This window comes from Dryobates pubescens, chromosome 24 (genome assembly GCF_014839835.1).
Source record: "Dryobates pubescens isolate bDryPub1 chromosome 24, bDryPub1.pri, whole genome shotgun sequence".
Taxonomy (NCBI): Eukaryota; Metazoa; Chordata; class Aves; order Piciformes; family Picidae; genus Dryobates; species Dryobates pubescens.
The window spans coordinates 17,047,278-17,066,760 of record NC_071635.1 but is presented as its reverse complement, the minus strand read 5'-3'; the positions used below and the strand labels follow the sequence as shown (position 1 = coordinate 17,066,760).

General features: G+C 63.8%; 1 protein-coding gene across 1 annotated transcript in view; it reads right to left on the bottom strand.

Moving 5' to 3' along the window:
• Nucleotides 1-19,483, bottom strand: part of LOC128898471 (glycerol-3-phosphate acyltransferase 3-like) — a 45,984-nt gene that overhangs the window by 19,068 nt on the left and 7,433 nt on the right. The window contains exons 2-5 of the mRNA XM_054172527.1: nt 19,150-19,219; nt 18,764-18,818; nt 3,852-3,924; nt 52-322 (exon numbers count right to left, since the gene is read on the bottom strand). Coding sequence (XP_054028502.1) covers nt 52-322; nt 3,852-3,924; nt 18,764-18,818; nt 19,150-19,219 — 469 coding nt within the window. The remainder of the gene's footprint in view (nt 1-51; nt 323-3,851; nt 3,925-18,763; nt 18,819-19,149; nt 19,220-19,483) is intronic.

The window sequence follows — 19,483 nt, the reverse complement described above, 5'->3', positions numbered from 1 at the left end:
AGCAGCAGTCCCTCCCCCAGCCCCCAGCCCCCAGCCCCCGGGGCCGCTGACCGGAAGGGCAGCAGCAGGCAGTAGCGCAGCAGGATGCCCAGGAGCCAGGCGGCGCCCAGCTGCCAGCCCAGGCGGTGCAGGCGGGCGCCGCTGCGGCTCAGCAGGTTCCAGGAGGGCAGCTCCTCGGAGGAGAACCTGCGGGTGACTTCGTCCTCGGCCACCGCCTCGCAGCCCCTCCTGCAGAAGTAGAGCGCATGGGCCAGGCGGAACTGCCCGCGGCGCTGCCCGCCCAGCTCCTCCTCCATCGAGCGCTGCTGCCGCCGCACGATGCCTGCGGGGAGGGAAGCATCCTGCCAAGGGCTGCCGGGGGCAGCGGGCACCGCGGGGAGAGCCGGGCAGCAGCTCTGCCCCCGCTCCCCGCACCGCCGCCGCCGCCGCCCGGCACCGCCGCCACCTGCCGCGGAGCGCCGAGACAGAGCCAGCCCTGCCGGGGGCACAGAGCAGAGCGGGTGGAAGGGACCCCCGGGGAGCGCCGAGACAGACCCAGCCCTGCCGGGGGGCACACAGCAGAGGGGGTGGAAGGGACCCCCGGGGAGCGCCGAGACCGACCCAGCCCTGCTGGGGGCACAGAGCAGAGCGGGTGGAAGGGACCCCCGGGGAGCACCGAGACAGACCCAGCCCAGCCGGGGGCACACAGCAGAGCGGGTGGAAGGGACCCCCGGGGAGCACTGAGTCCAACCCAGCCCTGCTGGGGGCACAGAGCAGAGCGGGTGGAAGGGACCCCCGGGGAGCACTGAGTCCAACCCAGCCCTGCTGGGGGCACAGAGCAGAGGGGGTGGAAGGGACCCCCGGGGAGCACCGAGACCGACCCAGCCCTGCCGGGGGCACAGAGCAGAGCGGGTGGAAGGGACCCCTGGGGAGCACCGAGACAGACCCAGCCCTGCCGGGGGGCACAGAGCAGAGCGGGTGGAAGGGACCCCCGGGGAGCGCCGAGACAGACCCAGCCCTGCTGGGGGCACAGAGCAGAGGGGGTGGAAGGGACCCCCGGGGAGCGCCGAGACAGACCCAGCCCTGCTGGGGGCACAGAGCAGAGGGGGTGGAAGGGACCCCCGGGGAGCACTGAGTCCACCCAGCCCTGCCGGGGGGCACAGAGCAGAGCGGGTGGAAGGGACCCCCGGGGAGCACTGAGTCCAACCCAGCCCTGCTGGGGGCACAGAGCAGAGGGGGTGGAAGGGACCCCCGGGGAGCCCCGAGACCGACCCAGCCCTGCCGGGGGGCACAGAGCAGAGGGGGTGGAAGGGACCCCCGGGGAGCACTGAGTCCAACCCAGCCCTGCCGGGGGGCACAGAGCAGAGGGGGTGGAAGGGACCCCTGGGGAGCTCTGAGTCCAACCCAGCCCTGCCAGAACAGAGGGGGTGGAAGGGACCCCTGGGGAGCACTGAGTCCAACCCAGCCCTGCTGGGGGCACAGAGCAGAGGGGGTGGAAGGGACCCCCGGGGAGCACTGAATCCAACCCAACCCTGCCGGGGGGCACAGAGCAGAGCGGGTGGAAGGGACCCCCGGGGAGCGCCGAGACCGACCCAGCCCTGCCGGGGGCACAGAGCAGAGGGGGTGGAAGGGACCCCGGGGAGCACTGAGTCCAACCCAGCCCTGCTGGGGGCACAGAGCAGAGGGGGTGGAAGGGACCCCGGGGAGCACTGAGTCCAACCCAGCCCTGCCGGGGGGCACAGAGCAGAGGGGGTGGAAGGGACCCCCGGGGAGCACCGAGACAGACCCAGCCCTGCCGAGGGCACAGAGCAGAGGAGGTGGAAGGGACCCCCGGGGAGCGCCGAGACCGACCCAGCCCTGCCGGGGGGCACAGAGCAGAGCGGGTGGAAGGGACTCCTGGGGAGCACTGAGTCCAACCCAGCCCTGCCGGGGGGCACACAGCAGAGGAGGTGGAAGGGACCCCCGGGGAGCACTGAGTCCAACCCAGCCCTGCCGGGGGGCACACAGCAGAGGAGGTGGAAGGGACCCCCGGGGAGCACTGAGTCCAACCCAGCCCTGCCGGGGGGCACACAGCAGAGGAGGTGGAAGGGACCCCCGGGGAGCGCCGAGACAGACCCAGCCCTGCCGGGGGGCACAGAGCAGAGCGGGTGGAAGGGACCCCCGGGGAGCGCCGAGACAGACCCAGCCCTGCCGGGGGCACAGAGCAGAGGAGGTGGAAGGGACCCCGGGGAGCACCGAGACCGACCCAGCCCTGCCGGGGGGCACAGAGCAGAAGGGGTGGAAGGGACCCCGGGGAGCACCGAGACCGACCCAGCCCTGCCGGGGGGCACAGAGCAGAGGGGGTGGAAGGGACCCCGGGGAGCACTGAGTCCAACCCAGCCCTGCTGGGGGCACAGAGCAGAGGGGGTGGAAGGGACCCCGGGGAGCACCGAGACAGACCCAGCCCTGCCGGGGGGCACAGAGCAGAGCGGGTGGAAGGGACCCCCGGGGAGCACCGAGACCGACCCAGCCCTGCTGGGGCAGGGGCACAGAGCAGAGGGGGTGGAAGGGACCCCCGGGGAGCACCGAGACAGACCCAGCCCTGCCGGGGGGCACAGAGCAGAGCGGGTGGAAGGGACCCCGGGGAGCACTGAGTCCAACCCAGCCCTGCTGGGGGCACAGAGCAGAGGGGGTGGAAGGGACCCCCGGGGAGCTCTGAGTCCAACCCAGCCCTGCCAGGGGCACAGAGCAGAGGGGGTGGAAGGGACCCCCGGGGAGCACTGAGTCCAACCCAGCCCTGCCGGGGGGCACAGAGCAGAGGGGGTGGAAGGGACCCCCGGGGAGCGCCGAGACAGACCCAGCCCTGCCGGGGGGCACAGAGCAGAGGGGGTGGAAGGGACCCCCGGGGAGCACTGAGTCCAACCCAGCCCTGCTGGGGGCACAGAGCAGAGGGGGTGGAAGGGACCCCCGGGGAGCACTGAGTCCAACCCAGCCCTGCCAGAACAGAGGGGGTGGAAGGGACCCCCGGGGAGCACTGAGTCCAACCCAGCCCTGCCAGGGGCACAGAGCAGAGGGGGTGGAAGGGACCCCTGGGGAGCACTGAGTCCAACCCAGCCCTGCCAGAACAGAGGGGGGGGAAGGGACCCCTGGGGAGCACTGAGTCCAACCCAGCCCTGCCAGGGGCACAGAGCAGAGAGGGTGGAAGGGACCCCCGGGGAGCACTGAGTCCAACCCAGCCCTGCCAGGGCAGGGGTACCTGGAGCCTGTTGCAGAAGATGGCATCCAGGTGGGTTTGGAATGGCTCCAGAGCAGGAGACTCCACAGCCTCCCTGGGCAGCCTGCTCCAGGCCCCAGCAGCCTCACACCAAAGAGGTTTCTCTTTCTGTTCAGGTGGAGCCTCCTGGCTTCCAGTTTGTGCCCCTTGCCCTGTCCCTGGGCACCAGCCAGCAGAGCCTGGCCTCATCCTCCTGCCCCCCAAGCCCTGAGCTCTTGCTGAGCATTGCTCAGCTCCCCTCTGGGGCTGCTCAGCCCTTTGCTCCTCACAGAGCTGCTCCAGGCCCCCCAGCAGCCTCCCTTGGACTCTCCCCCATTGCTCCCTGCCCCTCCTGGACTGGGCAGCCCAGAGCTGGACACAGCACTCCAGGTGGGGCAGGGCTGGGTGAGAGGAAAACCTCCCTCAGCCTGCTGCCCACAGTCTCTCCATGCCCCCCAGCAGACCCTTGGCCCTCTGGGCCAGGAGGTCACCTTGCTGGCTCCAGGGGGGCACTGCCAGGTGCCTCTCTGCAGAGCTGCTGCTCCACTCCCCCCACCCCACAGCAGCTGTGCCTCCAGCCAGGAGGGGCAGGCAGCTGCCTGTGCCCCAGGGCAGCAGGGCAGGGCCCCAGGGCTCTTACCAGTGGAGATCAGATGCTCAGGGGCCAGAGCCTTCTGCTTCCGGACTGCCTCCTGGACCTGCAGGGTCGCCCACTGCTCCGAGACAAGAGAGCACAGGGCCAGGGGGGTGAGGCTGGGCAGGGACCCCAAGGCTCAGCCAGCCCCAGCCCCCTGCCCTGGGCAGGGACACCTCACCCCACAGCAGGTTGCTCACAGCCACCTCCAGCCTGGCTGCAAACACCTCCAGCCAGGAGGCTTCCACCACCTCCCTGGGCAGCCTGGGCCAGGCTCTCACCACCCTCCTGGCCAACAACTTCTTCCTCACAGCCAATCTCCAGCTCCCCACTTCTACTTCTGCTCCAGCCCCCCCACTCCTGTCCCTCCCTCACCCCCCAGAGCAGAGGGGCAGGATCCTCTCCCTCCACCTCTGGCAATGGGCACTGGCAGCCCAGAAGGCTCAGCTGAGCTGCCCTTGGCCTTCTGGGCTGCCAGTGCCCATTGCTGGCTCTCTGTCCCAGGCCTGATTCCTGCTCCCCTCAGAGGTGTCCCAGACCCCTATCCCTCCCTCACCCCCTCCAAAGTCCCTCCCCAGCTCTCTTGCAGCCCCCTGCAGCTCCTGGGAGGCCACCAGAAGGTCTCCTGGGAGCCTTCTCCTCTGCAGCCTGCACAACCCCAACTCTCTCAGGCTGTGCTCAGAGCAGCTCCAGCCCTCTGCTCCTCCTCCTGGCCCTGCTCTGGACACCTTCCAGCCCCTCCAGAGCCTTCCTGGCACACAGGCTCCAGAGCTGGACACCAAGCAGGTGGTGATGGTTTGCATTGTGTCCTTTCCAGGCACTCTTTCATCCCCTGAAGGTGAACTGTCTGAGCCTCTCTCCCTCAGACATCTGTTTTCCAAACTCAGCCTGAAGGTTGTCACAGAATCATCACAGAACCACTCAGAATGGCTCAGGTTGGAAGAGAGCTCAGAGCTCAGCCAGCTCCAGCCCCCTGCCATGGGCAGGGACACCTCCCCCCAGCCCCAGCTTGCTCAGGGCCTCATCCAACCTGGCCCTGAACCCCTCCAGGCAGGAGGCAGCCACAGCCTCCCTGGGCAGCCTGTGCCAGAGTCTCCCCAACCTCAGACTGCTTCATCCATGCCCCCTGTGTCATTTCCTGCATCAATCACTTCGTGCCACTGGCAGAGAGAAGAGCTTGGCTCAAACCCCTCAGGACACAGGCAGCTGGGCTTGTCCTGAGCCTTCCTGTTGCTTGGCTTCAAACCACCCCCCCAGGAAAACCCTCCTCAAATCCCTGAGCTGCTCAAGAGACTCAGTGAGCCCCAAGAGCTCAGGGCTCTTCCCCACGGAGCTTTGGGGAACATCATGATACCAACTGCTGGCACTGACAGCAGAGACCTGCTGGGGATGGACATCTGCAGGGGATTTTAAAGCACAGGATCACAGAATCAGCCTGGCTGGGCTGCTGGCTGCAGCTGGGCTCTGAGGAAGGTCACAGAATCAGCCAGGCTGGCAAAGAGCTCAGAGCTCATCCAGTCCAACCTGGGACCTCATCCCCAACCCCTCCTGACAGCTAAACCCTGGCTCCAAGTGCCACATCCAAGCCTTGCCTGAACACCCCCAGGGCTGGGGACTCCACCACCTCCCTGGGCAGCTCATCCCAGTGGCCAATTCCTCTTGCTGGGAAGAACTTTCTCCTCCCCTCCAGCCTCAGCCTCCCCTGGCACAGCTGCAGACTGTGTCCTCTTGTTCTGGGGCTGGGGGCCTGGCAGAAGAGACCAACCCCCAGCTGGCTCCAACCTCCCTGCAGGGAGTTGCAGAGAGCAAGAAGGTCTCCCCTGAGCCTCCTCTTCTGCAGGCTAAGCAACCCCAGCTCCCTCAGCCTCTCCTCACAGGGCTGTGCCCCAGCCCCCTCCCCAGCCCTGTGCCCCAGACCCCTCCCCAGCTTTGTTGCCCTTCTCTGGACACCTTCCAGCAGCTCAACCTCTTTCCTAGCCTCAGGAGCCCAGAGCTGGCCACAGGACTCAAGCTGTGGCCTCAGCAGTGCTGAGCACAGGGCACAAGGACTTCCCTGCTCCTGCTGGCCACACTCTGCCTGACCCAGGCCAGGCTGCCCTTGGCCTTCTTGGCCCCCTGGGCACACTGCTGCCTCCTCTTCAGCTGCTCTCCCCCAGCACCCCCAGGTCCCTCTCTGCCTGGCTGCTCTCAGCCCCTCTGCCCCCAGCCTGTGGCACTGCCTGGGGTTGCTGTGGCCAAAGTGCAGCCCCTGGCACTTGGCTGTGTTCAATCTCCTGCCCTTGGCCTCTGCCCCTCTGCCCAGCCTGGCCAGGTCCCTCTGCAGAGCTCTGCTGCCCTCTGACAGCTCAGCTCCTGCCCCCAGCTTGCTGTCAGCTGCACATTCCCTGCTGATGGACTCCATCCCCTCCTCCAGATCATCAATGAAGATATTGATCAGGCTGGGGCCCAGCCCTGCTCCCTGGGGCACAGCACTGGTGCCTGGCTGCCAGCTGGCTGTGGCACCATTCACCACCACTCTCTGGGCTCAGCCTCCAGCCAGTTCCTCACCCAGCTCAGAGCTGCTGTCCCAGCCAGGGGCTGACAGCTTGGCCAGGAGCTTGCTGGGGGGGGAATCAGAGGTTGGGCACCTCAGTTCTGCCAGCTCCCCACAACTGCACCCAGGAGGAAGCCAGCCCTGCCCCTGCTGCACTCTGATCCTCTTGGCACAGAGCCACAGAGTGCTGGGGTCTGGAAGGGACCTCTGGAGATCCTCCAGTCCAAGCCCCTGCCAGGGCAGGGCACCCAGAGCAGGGCACCCAGGGCACACCCAGGGGGGTTGGAAGCTCCCCAGAGCAGGAGGCTCCACAACCTCTCTGGCAGCCTGCTCCAGGCTCCAGCAGCCTCACCCCAAAGCAGTTTCTCCTCCTGCTGAGGTGGAACCTCCTGGCTCCCAGTCTGTGCCCACTGCCCCTTGGCCTGTCCCAGGGCACCACTGAGCAGAGCCTGGCCCCTGCTGCTTGCCCCTTCCCCCTCTAACACTGAGTGTGATTCCCATGGCTTGGAATCTACCTGGAGCCAACTCCAGCCACAGTCCTGCCTGACTCCAGACTCTGCTGGCCTGGGCTCCTGTGCCAGCCCAAGCACTCCTCAGCAGCTCAGACCTTGGCTCCTGCTTTGTCTCCAGAGGGTCCCAGGCACTCCTCAGCTGCTCAGACCTTGGCTCCTGCTTTGTTTCCAGCACCCCAGAGGGTCCCAAGCACTCCTCAGCAGCTCACACCTTGGCTCCTGCTTTGTGTCCAGAGGGTCCCAAGCACTCCTCAGCAGCTCACACCTTGGCTCCTGCTTTGTGTCCAGCACCCCAGAGGGTCCCAAGCACTCCTCAGCAGCTCACACCTTGGCTCCTGCTTTGTGTCCAGCACCCCAGAGGGTCCCAAGCACTCCTCAGCAGCTCAGACCTTGGCTCCTGCTTTGTTTCCAGCACCCCAGAGGGTCCCAAGCACTCCTCAGCTGCTCAGACCTTGGCTCCTGCTTTGTTTCCAACACCCCAGAGGGTCCCAAGCACTCCTCAGCAGCTCAGACCTTGGCTCCTGCTTTGTTTCCAACACCCCAGAGGGTCCCAAGCACTCCTCAGCAGCTCAGACCTTGGCTCCTGCTTTGTTTCCAACACCCCAGAGGGTCCCAAGCACTCCTCAGCAGCTCAGACCTTGGCTCCTGCTTTGTGTCCAGCACCCCAGAGGGTCCCAAGCACTCCTCAGCAGCTCAGACCTTGGCTCCTGCTTTGTTTCCAACACCCCAGAGGGTCCCAAGCACTCCTCAGCAGCTCAGACCTTGGCTCCTGCTTTGTTTCCAGCACCCCAGAGGGTCCCAAGCACTCCTCAGCAGCTCACACCTTGGCTCCTGCTTTGTTTCCAGCACCCCCAGGGTCCAGGGTCCTTGCTGCAGAGTTTTTCCCCCACACAGAGGGCTCCTTGCCCCTGGGCTCCTGGCACTGTCCCTGCTGCTGGAGCACTGCAGGGCAGCCAGGAAAGCAAAAGGGTTTCTCAGAGGCCCCCAGCAGCCCTTGCTTGGCCATGGGGCTGCAGGCTTGGCCTTCATCCCAGCACAGCTGGAGCCCCCCAGCAGTCTCAGCTGGGCTGCCCTGGGCTGCTCAAGCCACAGGGGCTGGGTTCCAGTCCTTGGTTCCAGCCTCTGCTTTGATTTCTCTCCAGCTGGCAACACATGGAGGAAAAGAACTCTTCCCTTCCTCTGCCTCCCAGCTGGCAGGGGCCTGTGGAGGGGGAGAAGGCAGCAGAACCCCACAGGAAAAGACCTTCAAGCTCCTCCAGCCCAAGCATCCTCTGCCCCTGCCCAGGCTGGGGCTGAGCCATGGCCTGAGCACCACAGCTCTGCCTCTCTGGAACCCCTCCAGGGATGGGCATCCAACCCCCTCCCTGGGCAGCCTGGGCCAGGCTTGCAGAACCCTTGCAGGGAAGAAGTTTCTTCTCCTCTCCAACCTGAGCCTCCCCTGGGGCAGCCTGAGGCCATTGCCTCTCCTCCTGGCCCTTGTTCCTGGGGAGCAGAGCCCAACCCCCCCTGGCTGCAGCCTCCTCTCAGGGAGCTGCAGAGAGCAAGGAGGTCTCCCTCAGCCTCCTCTGCTCCACACTCCCCACCCCCAGCTCCCTCAGCTGCTCCTCCCCAGCCCTCTCCCCCAGACCCTTCCCCACCTTTCCTGCCCTTCCCTGGCCCTGCTCCAGCTCCTCAAGCTCCTTCTGGCAGCCAGGAGCCCAAAGCTGAGCCCAGCCCTCAAGCTGTGGCCTCCCCAGTGCTGAGCCCAGGGGCACAATCCCTGCCCTGCTCCTGCTGCCCACACCACTGCTGCTCCAGCCCAGGCTGCTGCTGCCCTCCTTGCCCCCCTGCCCACCCATGGGTGCTGCTCAGCTGGCAGCAGTGCAGCAGGAGGAGTGCTCAGGTCAGAAGCTTCCTCCTCATTTCCCTGCTCTGCACAGCAGAGCAAACCACCCAGAGGCTGCACTCAGGGGGCTCCAGGGTGGATTGCTGGTGAGAGTTCAGCTCCTGGAGTGCTGCCATCCCTGCTGGCACCTGGCTAACCCTCTGCTCCCTGCAGCTGCAGCTCAGCCTTCCCCTGAGCCCTCTCACTGCACCACTAGGGCTGGGGGGATCTCAGGGAGATGAAGGATGTCCTCCCCCTGGAGGGGTCCAGGGCCAGGCTGGATGAGGCCCTGAGCAAGCTGGGGCTGGTGGGAGGGGTCCCTGACCCTGGCAGGGGGCTGGGGCTGGGGGGGAGCTCAGAGCTCAGCCAGCCCCAGCCCTGCAGGCAGTCTGTGCTGCTGTGCCAGCTGGGCAGCAGGGCACACCTCCCTGGGCCTCAGTGCCAGGCTCTCCACTTGGCCCAGCAAGGGCACACAGGAGCCTGGGCTGCAGCTAACTCCCTGCCAGGCAGCAGTCCCAGCCCTGCTCTGGGCAATCAGCACCAGGACAGCCAGGAGCTGCCAGCCAAGGAGGCCACAGCCCAAGCAAAGGGCACCCAAGGGTCCCTCCATCCCCTCTCATTCCCCCAAGAGCCACAGCAGGGCTTGGGCTGGAAGGGAGCTCAGAGCTCAGCCAGCCCCAGCCCCCTGCCAGGGGCAGGGACAGCTCCCCCCAGCCCCAGGCTGCTCAGGGCCTCATCCAGCCTGGCCCTGAGCCCCTCCAGGCAGGAGGCAGCCACAGCCTCCCTGGGCAGCCTGTGCCAGAGTCTCCCCAGCCTCACTCTCAAGGATCTCTTCCTCCTCTCCACTCTCAGTCTCTCCTCTCCCAGCTCCAAGCCATTGTTCCTCAGCCTGGCACTGCCAGCCCTTGCCCAGAGTCCCTCCCCAGCTCTCCTGGAGCCCTTCAGGCACTGGAAGCTGCTCTGAGGTCTCCCTGCAGCCTTCTCCTCCCCAGGCTGCACAGCCCCAGCTCTCCCAGCCTGGCCCCACAGGGGAGGCTCTGCAGCCTCTGCTCATCTCTGTGGCCTCCTCTGGAGCCTCTCCAGCAGCTCCAGGTCCTTGTGCTGGGGGCCCAGAGCTGGAGGCAGTGCTGCAGGTGGGGGCTGAGCAGAGCAGAGCAGAGGGGCAGAATCCCCTCCCTGTGCTGCTGCCATGCATCCTGCTCCAGCCCAGGGTTGGCTCTTTGGGCTGCCAGCTCTCCTTGCTGCCTCAGCAGTCCTCTCTGCTCTGTGCCTGGGAGGCCTTGGATCAGCTCTGAGGTCTCCCTGCAGCCTTCTCCTCTCCAACAGCCTTAACTCTCCCAGCCTGGCCCCACAGGGGAGGCTCTGCAGCCTCTGAGCCTCTCCGTGGCCTCCTCTGGAGCCTCCCCAGCAGCTCCAGGTCCCTGTGCTGGGCTAAGGAAGCTGTGGGCAGGAGCAGCCTTTTGAGCAAGACCTGAAGGGGAAGAGCTGAACTGGATTGTGAGAGGCAAAGAGGGGAACTCCTTCCTGGCCCACAGGACAGCTAGAGAACAGCTTGTAGCTGAAGAACAAACCAAACCTGCCTGGAGCTCTGCTCTGCTTGTTCCTCACTGCTGTGGTAATGAGGAGCAAGGCACAAGAGGCTCTGTCTGGTCACAATTAGCTTAATTACCTCTTGCTCAACAGAGCAAGCCTCTGCCCTGGGAGCAGGAGGTTGTCATGCTCCTGAGCTGCCACAGGGAGGGGGAGAAGGAAAACCAAAGGCAGAGGCTGGCCCAGAGGGAGCTGTCAGCCCCTGAGGGGGCAAAGTGACCTTCAGAGCTACCCAGGGAGGGGATTTGACTTGACAGAACCACAGCAGGGGCTGGAAGGGAGCTGCAGAGCCCCTGCAGGCCAAGCCCCTGCCCTCAGCAGGGACATCCTCCCCTGCAGCAGCTTGCCCAGAGCCCTCTCCAGCCTCCCCTGCAAGCTCTCCAGCCATGGGGCCACAACCACCTCCCTGGGCAACCTCTTGCAGGCTTCCAGCAGCCTCCTGGGGCACAACTTGTTCCTCACATCCAAGCTCCAGCTGCTCTGCTCTCATCTCAACCCATTGCCCCTGGGGCTGTCCCTGCAGCCCTTTGGCAGCAGTCCCTCTGCAGCCTGCTTGCAGCCCCTGCAGGGACTGGCAGCTGCTCTGGGCTCTGCCTGCAGCCTTCTCTTCTGCAGGCTCAACACCCCCAGCTCCCTCAGCCTGGCCCCAGGGCAGAGCTGCTCCAACCCCCTCAGCATCTTGCTGGCCTCCTCTGGAGCCTCTCCCTCAGCTCCAGCTCCCTCCTGTGCTGAGGGCTCCAGAGCTGGCCCCAGCCCTGCAGGTGAGGTCTCCCCAGGGCAGAGCAGAGGGGCAGGATCCCTCTCTCCAGCTCTGGCCCCAGCCCTGCAGGTGAGGTCTCCCCAGGGCACAGCAGAGGGGCAGGATCCCTCTCTCCAGCTCTGGCCCCAGCCCTGCAGGTGAGGTCTCCCCAGGGCAGAGCAGAGGGGCAGGATCCCTCTCTCCAGCTCTGGCCACCCTGCTTTGGGTGCAGCCCAGGCTGCCCTTGGCCTCCTGTGCTGCAGCCTCACCCTGCCTGCTCCTGGCCAGCCTCTCACCACTGGGTGCAGCCCAGGCTGCACACCCCCAGCTCCCCCAGCCTGGCCCTGCAGCAGAGCTGCTCCACCCCCCTGAGCATTGCCATGCCCCTGATAGGGAGTTAATGACTGTGTTTATCTCTTCCCAATCAATCAGACACCCAATGGATGATTGCAACCAGCAGCTGAGAGAGGATTGCAGCATCTGCAGCACCACAGCTGTCCAGAGCCCTCCTCAGGTTTGTGTTGGCTGTGGGAGCCTGAGGAAATCCATTCTGCTGCAAGAGCTGAGGCTGCTCAGCCTGGAGAGGGCTCCAGGGAGACCTCAGAGCTGCTCCAGGGCCCCCCAGGGACAGAGCAGAGAGGACTGCTGAGGCAGCAAGGAGAGCTGGCAGCCCAAAGAGCCAGCCCTGGGCTGGAGCAGGATGCATGGCAGCAGCACAGGGAGGGGATTCTGCCCCTCTGCTCTGCTCTGCTCAGCCCCCACCTGCAGCACTGCCTCCAGCTCTGGGCCCCCAGCACAAGGACCTGGAGCTGCTGGAGAGGCTCCAGAGGAGGCCACAGAGATGAGCAGAGGCTGCAGAGCCTCCCCTGTGGGGCCAGGCTGGGAGAGCTGGGGCTGTGCAGCCTGGAGAGGAGAAGGCTGCAGGCAGACCTCAGAGCAGCCTCCCAGCACCTGAAGGGCTCAGGGAGAGCTGGGGAGGGACTCTGGGCAAGGGCTGGCAGTGCCAGGCTGAGGAACAATGGCTTGGAGCTGGGAGAGGAGAGACTGAGAGTGGAGAGGAGGAAGAGATCCTTGAGAGTGAGGCTGGGGAGACTCTGGCACAGGCTGCCCAGGGAGGCTGTGGCTGCCTCCTGCCTGGAGGGGCTCAGGGCCAGGCTGGATGAGGCCCTGAGCAGGCTGGGGCTGGGGGGAGCTGTCCCTGCCCCTGGCAGGGGGCTGGGGCTGGCTGAGCTCTGAGCTCCCTTCCAGCCCAAGCCCTGCTGTGGCTCTTGGGGGGAATGAGAGGGGATGGAGGGACCCTTGGGTGCCCTTTGCTTGGGCTGTGGCCTCCTTGGCTGGCAGCTCCTGGCTGTCCTGGTGCTGATTGCCCAGAGCAGGGCTGGGACTGCTGCCTGGCAGGGAGTTAGCTGCAGCCCAGGCTCCTGTGTGCCCTTGCTGGGCCAAGTGGAGAGCCTGGCACTGAGGCCCAGGGAGGTGTGCCCTGCTGCCCAGCTGGCACAGCAGCACAGACTGCCTGCAGGGCTGGGGCTGGGGGGGAGCTCAGAGCTCAGCCAGCTCCAGCCCCCTGCTGGGATGGGAGGAAGAAGTTGTTGGCCAGGAGGGTGGTGAGAGCCTGGCCCAGGCTGCCCAGGGAGGTGGTGGAAGCCTCCTGGCTGGAGGTGTTTGCAGCCAGGCTGGAGGTGGCTGTGAGCAACCTGCTGTGGTGTGAGGTGTCCCTGCCCAGGGCAGGGGGCTGGGGCTGCCTGAGCCTTGGGGTCCCTTCCACCCTGAGCCCTGCTGTGGTTCCATGCATCCCACTGGCCCTGAGCCTCTTGCTTGGGGCAGCAGGGGAGAGTGAAGCTGGAAGGAGAGAGAAAGGATCAAGAGGAAGCATCCCAGAGGCCAGCCTCACACAGGGGCACTGCAGGCAGCCCTCCCTCACTGCCCTCAGCAGCCCCTCAGGTGTGCAGTGCTGCACCAAGCTGGGTCAGCCTCCTGCAGCTGGGCACAGGCCCTGCCCAGAGCCCTGAGCCAGAGCTGGAAGGGAAACCCAAACCAGAGGGAGGCAGAAGCCATGGGAGAGGAATCAGGCAGGCTGAGGGCAAGGCAGGGAGCTGATGAGCTGAGCTGCATCCCTCTGCTCCAGGGGTGTCCTGCTGCACAGGAATGGCTCTGAGAGCTCAACAGCACTGAGAGGAGAAGGAGCTGAAAGAGGCTTCCTGCCCCCAGCAGGGATCCTGGCAGTGCAGAGCAGGCTCACAGCAGGAGGGCTGCAGGTGACCTCCTGGCAAGCAGAAACCACAGCTGCCAGGGTGCTGGGGGCTGGAAGGGAGCCCTGGAGAGCTTCCAGTGGCAGCCCCTGGCAGAGCAGGAGCAGAGGATCCAGCCCAGGGCACACAGAACACAGCCAGCCAGGGCTGCAGAGGCTCCACAGAAGGAGACTCCACAACCTCTCTGGGCAGCCTGCTCCAGGCCTCTGGCAGCCTCCCAGCCAAGAAGTTGCTCCTGATGCTGAGCTGGAAGCTCCTGGGCTGCACTTTCCATCCCTTGCCCCTTGGCCTGTGCCAGGGCACAGTGAGCAGAGGCTGTCCCTGTGCCTCCCTTCCTGTCCCCCAGCCCTCAGCTCCTGAGAGCCATTGCTCAGCTCCCTCTCAGCCTTCTGCTCTCCACACTCAGCACCCCCAGGGCTCTCAGCCTCTCCTCCCCAGGCAGTGCTGCAGTCCCTTCAGCAGCCTTGCAGCCTGCCTTGGCCTCTCTGCAGCAGCTCCCTGTCCCTCCTGAGCTGGGCAGCCCAGGGCTGGAGGCAATCTTGCAGGGGAGGTCTCAGCAGGGCAGAGCAGAGGGGGAGCAGAACCTCCCTGGCCCTGCTGGATGCCCCCCAGGACCCCCTTGGCCTCCTTGGCCCCCAGGGCACCTTGCTGCCCCATGCAGAGCTTGCTGCCCAGCAGCACTGCCAGCTGCTCCTCCCTGGGGCTGCTCTGCAGCAGATCCCCTCCCAAGCTGTGCTGCTGCAGCTGCAGGACTCTGCTCTGCTGCTGCCTGAGCCTCAGCAGCTTCCTCCCTGCCCAGCTCTCAGCCTGCCCAAGGCTCTGAATGGCCTCACAGCCTCCAGGGGCCTCAGCCAAGCCTTCCAGCTTGGTGTCCTCACAGCCTTGCTGAGCAGCCTCTGTCTCTCTGTCCCCCATCAATGTCATTGACTAAGATGTTGAAATGCTTCAGGATGGACTCTCAGTGCTGCCTTTGGGCCTCTGATGGAGATCAGAAGTCAACCTGGAAGAGTCAGTTGTGATCCTGACTTCTTCAAAACCTTTGCTGCTCTCAGCAGCACTGAAGCACAGAGCTGCCAGGGCTGGAAGGAACCCCCAGGCTCAGCCAGCCCCAGCCCCCCTGCCCTGGGCAGGGACACCTCACACCACAGCAGGTTGCTCACAGCCACCTCCAGCCTGGCTGCAAACACCTCCAGCCAGGAGGCTTCCACCACCTCCCTGGGCAGCCTGGGCCAGGCTCTCACCACCCTCCTGGCCAACAACTTCTTCCTCACAGCCAAGCTCCAGCTCCCCACTTCTAGCTCTGCTCCAGCCCCCCCACTCCTAGCCCTCCCTCACCCCCTCCAAAGTCCCTCCCCAGCTCTCTTGCAGCCCCCTGCAGCTCCTGGGAGGCCACCAGAAGGTCTCCTGGGAGCCTTCTCCTCTCCATCCTGCACAGCAGCAGAGCCTCAGCCATGAGCTGCTCAGCTCCAGGCCAATCTCCCCCCCGGGGGAGGCTGCATGGACTCCTCAGGTCTCCCCCAGCAGAGCTGGGGGCTGCTGGAGCCCCCAGGCCCCTGGGTGGCAGAGGCAGCTCCCTCAGCTCTGCACTGATCGATGGCAGCTCATTAACACAGGCCAGGCACTGAGCCGGGGCTGCAGCTCCCACACAGCCTCCTGCTGCCCCCCAGCTGCCACATCTCCGTGGCTGGGGTTGGCTTGGCAGCAGCACGGCAGGGAGGGCTCCGAGCAGCTTGGGATCGGGGAGGGGAGGGTAAGGTAGGGGAGAGTAGGGTAGGGTAGGGTAGGGGAGAGGATAGGATAATATAGGATAGGGTAGGGGATGGGATGGGGGATGTGACGGGGTAGGATAAGGGATGGATAGGAGAGGGGATGGATAGGGTAGGATAGGGGATAGGATAGGGGATAGGGTAGGATAGGGGATAGGGTAGGATAGGATAGGGGATAGGGTAGGATAGGGGAGGATAGGGGATAGGGTAGGGTAGGATAGGGTAGGAGAGGGAATAGGATAGGATAGGATAGGGCATAGGGTAGGATAGGGTAGGATAGGGTAGGATAGGGGATAGGATAGGATAGGATAGGGCATAGGGTAGGATAGGGTAGGATAGGGGTTAGGATAGGGTAGGGGATAGGGTAGGATAGGGGATAGGGTAGGATAGGGTAGGATAGGATAGGGTAGGATAGGGTAGGATAGGGTAGGGGATAGGGTAGGGGATAGGGGGTAGGGTAGGATAGGATAGGGGATAGGATAGGGGATAGGACAGGGTAGGGTAGGATAGGGGATAGGATAGGGGATAGAATAGGATAGGGTAGGATAGGATAGGGGATAGGATAGGGGATGGGATAGGCTAGAGGATAGACTAGGGGTAGGCTAGGCTAGGGGGTAGGCTAGGCTAGGGGATAGACCAGGTTGGAAAAGACCTAGGAGCAGCACCCTGTGCAGTCATGGAGCCAGGAGAGCTCTGAGGTCCCTTCCAACCCAAACCATCCTCTCAATCTCTTACTTCAAGCCCAGGAAGCCTCCTGCCTGGTGCCAGCTGAGCACCCAGCACCTCCCCAGAGCTGCCAGCACCACATCCAAGGGCAGGGGGAGGGTTTCCCCCCCTGGTTCATGCCCTGTGCAGCCTCTTCTTGTTAGCCCAGCCCCTCCCCAGCCCCCAGCCCCTCCTTGCCTTACCTCCAGCACCTTCAGCACCACCTTCACGTAGCAGCGAGCGATGCCCAGGACCAGCCCCACACACAGCAGGCTGCAGCCAGCCAGGACCCTGCCCTCCAGCAGCCCCTGGCCCCCTCCACTGCCTTCCATGCTGCCAGGCACTGAGCCTGGGGTACAGCTCCCACACAGCCTCCTGCTGCCCCTCGGAGCCCTCCCCAGCTGCCACATCTCTGTGGCTGGGGATGACTTGGCACCAGCATGGCAGGGAGGGCTCTGAGCAGCTTGGGATGGGGTGGGGTAGGGGATGGGATAGGATAGGATAGGATGGGATGGGATAGGATAGGGTAGGATGGGATGGGATAGGATAGGATAGGATAGGATGGGATGGGATAGGATGGGATGGGATAGGATAGGATAGGATAGGATAGGATAGGATAGGGTAAGGGATAGGATAGGATAGGATAGGATAGGTTAGGGTAAGGAATAGGATGGGATGGGATGGGATAGGATAGGATAGGATAGGGTAAGGGATAGGATGGGATAGGATAGGATATGACAGGGTAAGGCATAGGATAGGATAGGATAGGGTAAGGGATAGGATAGGATAGGTTAAGGGATAGGATGGGATAGGATAGGATAGGATAGAGTAAGGGATAGGATAGGATAGGTTAAGGGATAGGATGGGATAGGATAGGATATGACAGGGTAAGGCATAGGATAGGATAGGATAGGGTAAGGGATAGGATAGGATAGGTTAAGGGATAGGATGGGATAGGATAGGATAGGATAGAGTAAGGGATAGGATAGGATAGGTTAAGGGATAGGATGGGATAGGATAGGATAGGATGGGATGGGATAGGATAGGATAGGATAGGATAGGATAGGATAGGGTAAGGGATAGGATAGGATAGGATAGGTTAGGGTAAGGAATAGGATGGGATGGGATGGGATAGGATAGGATAGGATAGGGTAAGGGATAGGATGGGATAGGATAGGATATGACAGGGTAAGGCATAGGATAGGATAGGGTAAGGGATAGGATAGGATAGGTTAAGGGATAGGATGGGATAGGATAGGATAGGATAGAGTAAGGGATAGGATAGGATAGGTTAAGGGATAGGATGGGATAGGATGGGATAGGATAGGATAGGATGGGATGGGATAGGATAGGATAGGATAGGATAGGATAGGATAGGGTAAGGGATAGGATAGGATAGGATAGGTTAGGGTAAGGAATAGGATGGGATGGGATGGGATAGGATAGGATAGGATAGGGTAAGGGATAGGATGGGATAGGATAGGATATGACAGGGTAAGGCATAGGATAGGATAGGATAGGGTAAGGGATAGGATAGGATAGGTTAAGGGATAGGATGGGATAGGATGGGATAGGATAGGATAGAGTAAGGGATAGGATAGGATAGGTTAAGGGATAGGATGGGATAGGATGGGATAGGATAGGATAGGGGATGGGATAGGCTAGAGGATAGACTAGGGGTAGGCTAGGCTAGGGGATAGGCTAGGCTAGGGGATAGACCAGGTTGGAAAAGACCTAGGAGCAGCACCCTGTGGAATCATGGAGCCAGGAGAGCTCTGAGGTCCCTTCCAACCCAAACCATCCTCTCAGTCTCTTACTTCAAGCCCAGCAAACCTCCTGCCTGGTGCCAGCTGAGCACCCAGCACCTCCCCAGAGCTGCCAGCACCACATCCAAGGGCAGGGGGAGGGTTTCCCCCCCTGGTTCATGCCCTGTGCAGCCTCTTCTTGTTGGCCCAGCCCCTCCCCAGCCCCCAGCCCCTCCTTGCCTTACCTCCAGCACCTTCAGCACCACCTTCACGTAGCAGCGAGCGATGCCCAGGACCAGCCCCACACACAGCAGGCTGCAGCCAGCCAGGACCCTGCCCTCCAGCAGCCCCTGGCCCCCTCCACTGCCTTCCATGCTGCCAGGCACTGAGCCTGGGGTACAGCTCCCACACAGCCTCCTGCTGCCCCTCAGAGCCCTCCCCAGCTGCCACATCTCCGTGGCTGGGGATGGCTTGGCACCAGCATGGCAGGGAGGGCTCTGAGCAGCTTGGGATGGGGTGGGGTAGGGGATGGAATAGGATAGGATAGGGTAGGATAGGGTAAGGGATAGGATAGGATAGGATAGGATAGGATAGGATAGGATAGGATAGGATAGGATGGGATAGGGTAAGGGATAGGGTAAGGGATAGGATGGGATAGGATAGGGTAGGATAGGATAGGATAGGATAGGATAGGATAGGATGGGATAGGGTAAGGGATAGGCTAGGCTAGGCTAGGCTAGGGTAAGGGATAGGATAGGATAGGATAGGATAGGATAGGATAGGATGGGATGGAATAGGATAGGGTAAGGGATAGGATAGGATAGGATAGGGTAAGGGATAGTATAGGTGATAGGACAGGATAGGATAGGATAGGATAGGGGATAGGACAGGATAGGATAGGACAGGATAGGATAGGATAGGATAGGGGATAGGATAGGATAGACCAGGTTGCAAAAGACCTAGGAGTAGCACCCTGTGGAGTCATGGAGCCAGGAGAGCTCTGAGGTCCCTTCCAACCCAAACCATCCTCTCAATCTCTTACTTCAAGCCCAGGAAGCCTCCTGCCTGGTGCCAGCTGAGCACCCAGCACCTCCCCAGAGCTGCAAGCACCACATCCAAGGGCAGGGGGAGGGTTTCCCCCCCCGGTTCATGCCCTGTGCAGCCTCTTCTTGTTAGCCCAGCCCCTCCGCAGCCCCCAGCCCCTCCTTGCCTTACCTCCAGCACCTTCAGCACCACCTTCACGTAGCAGCGAGCGATGCCCAGGGACACCCTGAAGACGGAAGGCAGCAGGACCAGCCCCACGAAGAGCAGGCTGCAGCCAGCCAGGACCCTGCCCTGCAGCAGCCCCTGGCCCTCTGCACTGCCTTCCATGCTCGCCCCTGGGAGCTGCCAGCCCGCTGCCCTCCCGAGGCGGCGGAGGAGCCAGCAGGCTGGCAGGGAGAGGCGGCACACGCCGGGAGCCCAGGCTGCCGCCCTGCCCAGCCTGCCGGCCCGGAGCTGCCGGCGCCGGGGGGCGATCGCCGGCCCTCGGCACGCCCCGGCCCCGCCCCGGCCCCGCCCCGGCCCCGCCCCGCCCGGCTCATCGATAAGGCTTTACTCACCCGCTGATAGGAGCCGGGCCAGGGGAAGCACAGCCCCACCGGAGGCGACGGCAGCTCTTGGGCAACAGAGCTGCCAGAGCAGCAACCCTGGGAGCTGTCACCGGCCCTGTCCCGCCGGGCGGTTGCGACACAGCCAGGCAGGTGTGGGCTGCCAAGGGCCTCCCTGCCACGCCAGGCTGAGGAGGAGGAGGGGGAGGAGGAGGCTCTTGCGTCTGAGGGTGATGGAGCCCTGGGAGCAGGCTGCCCAGAGAGCCCCTGGTGGAGCCTCCTCCTCTGGAGGTGCTCCTGTGTGAGCTGAGACAGGGTGCTGAGCCCCGGGGGTGCTGAGCCTGGG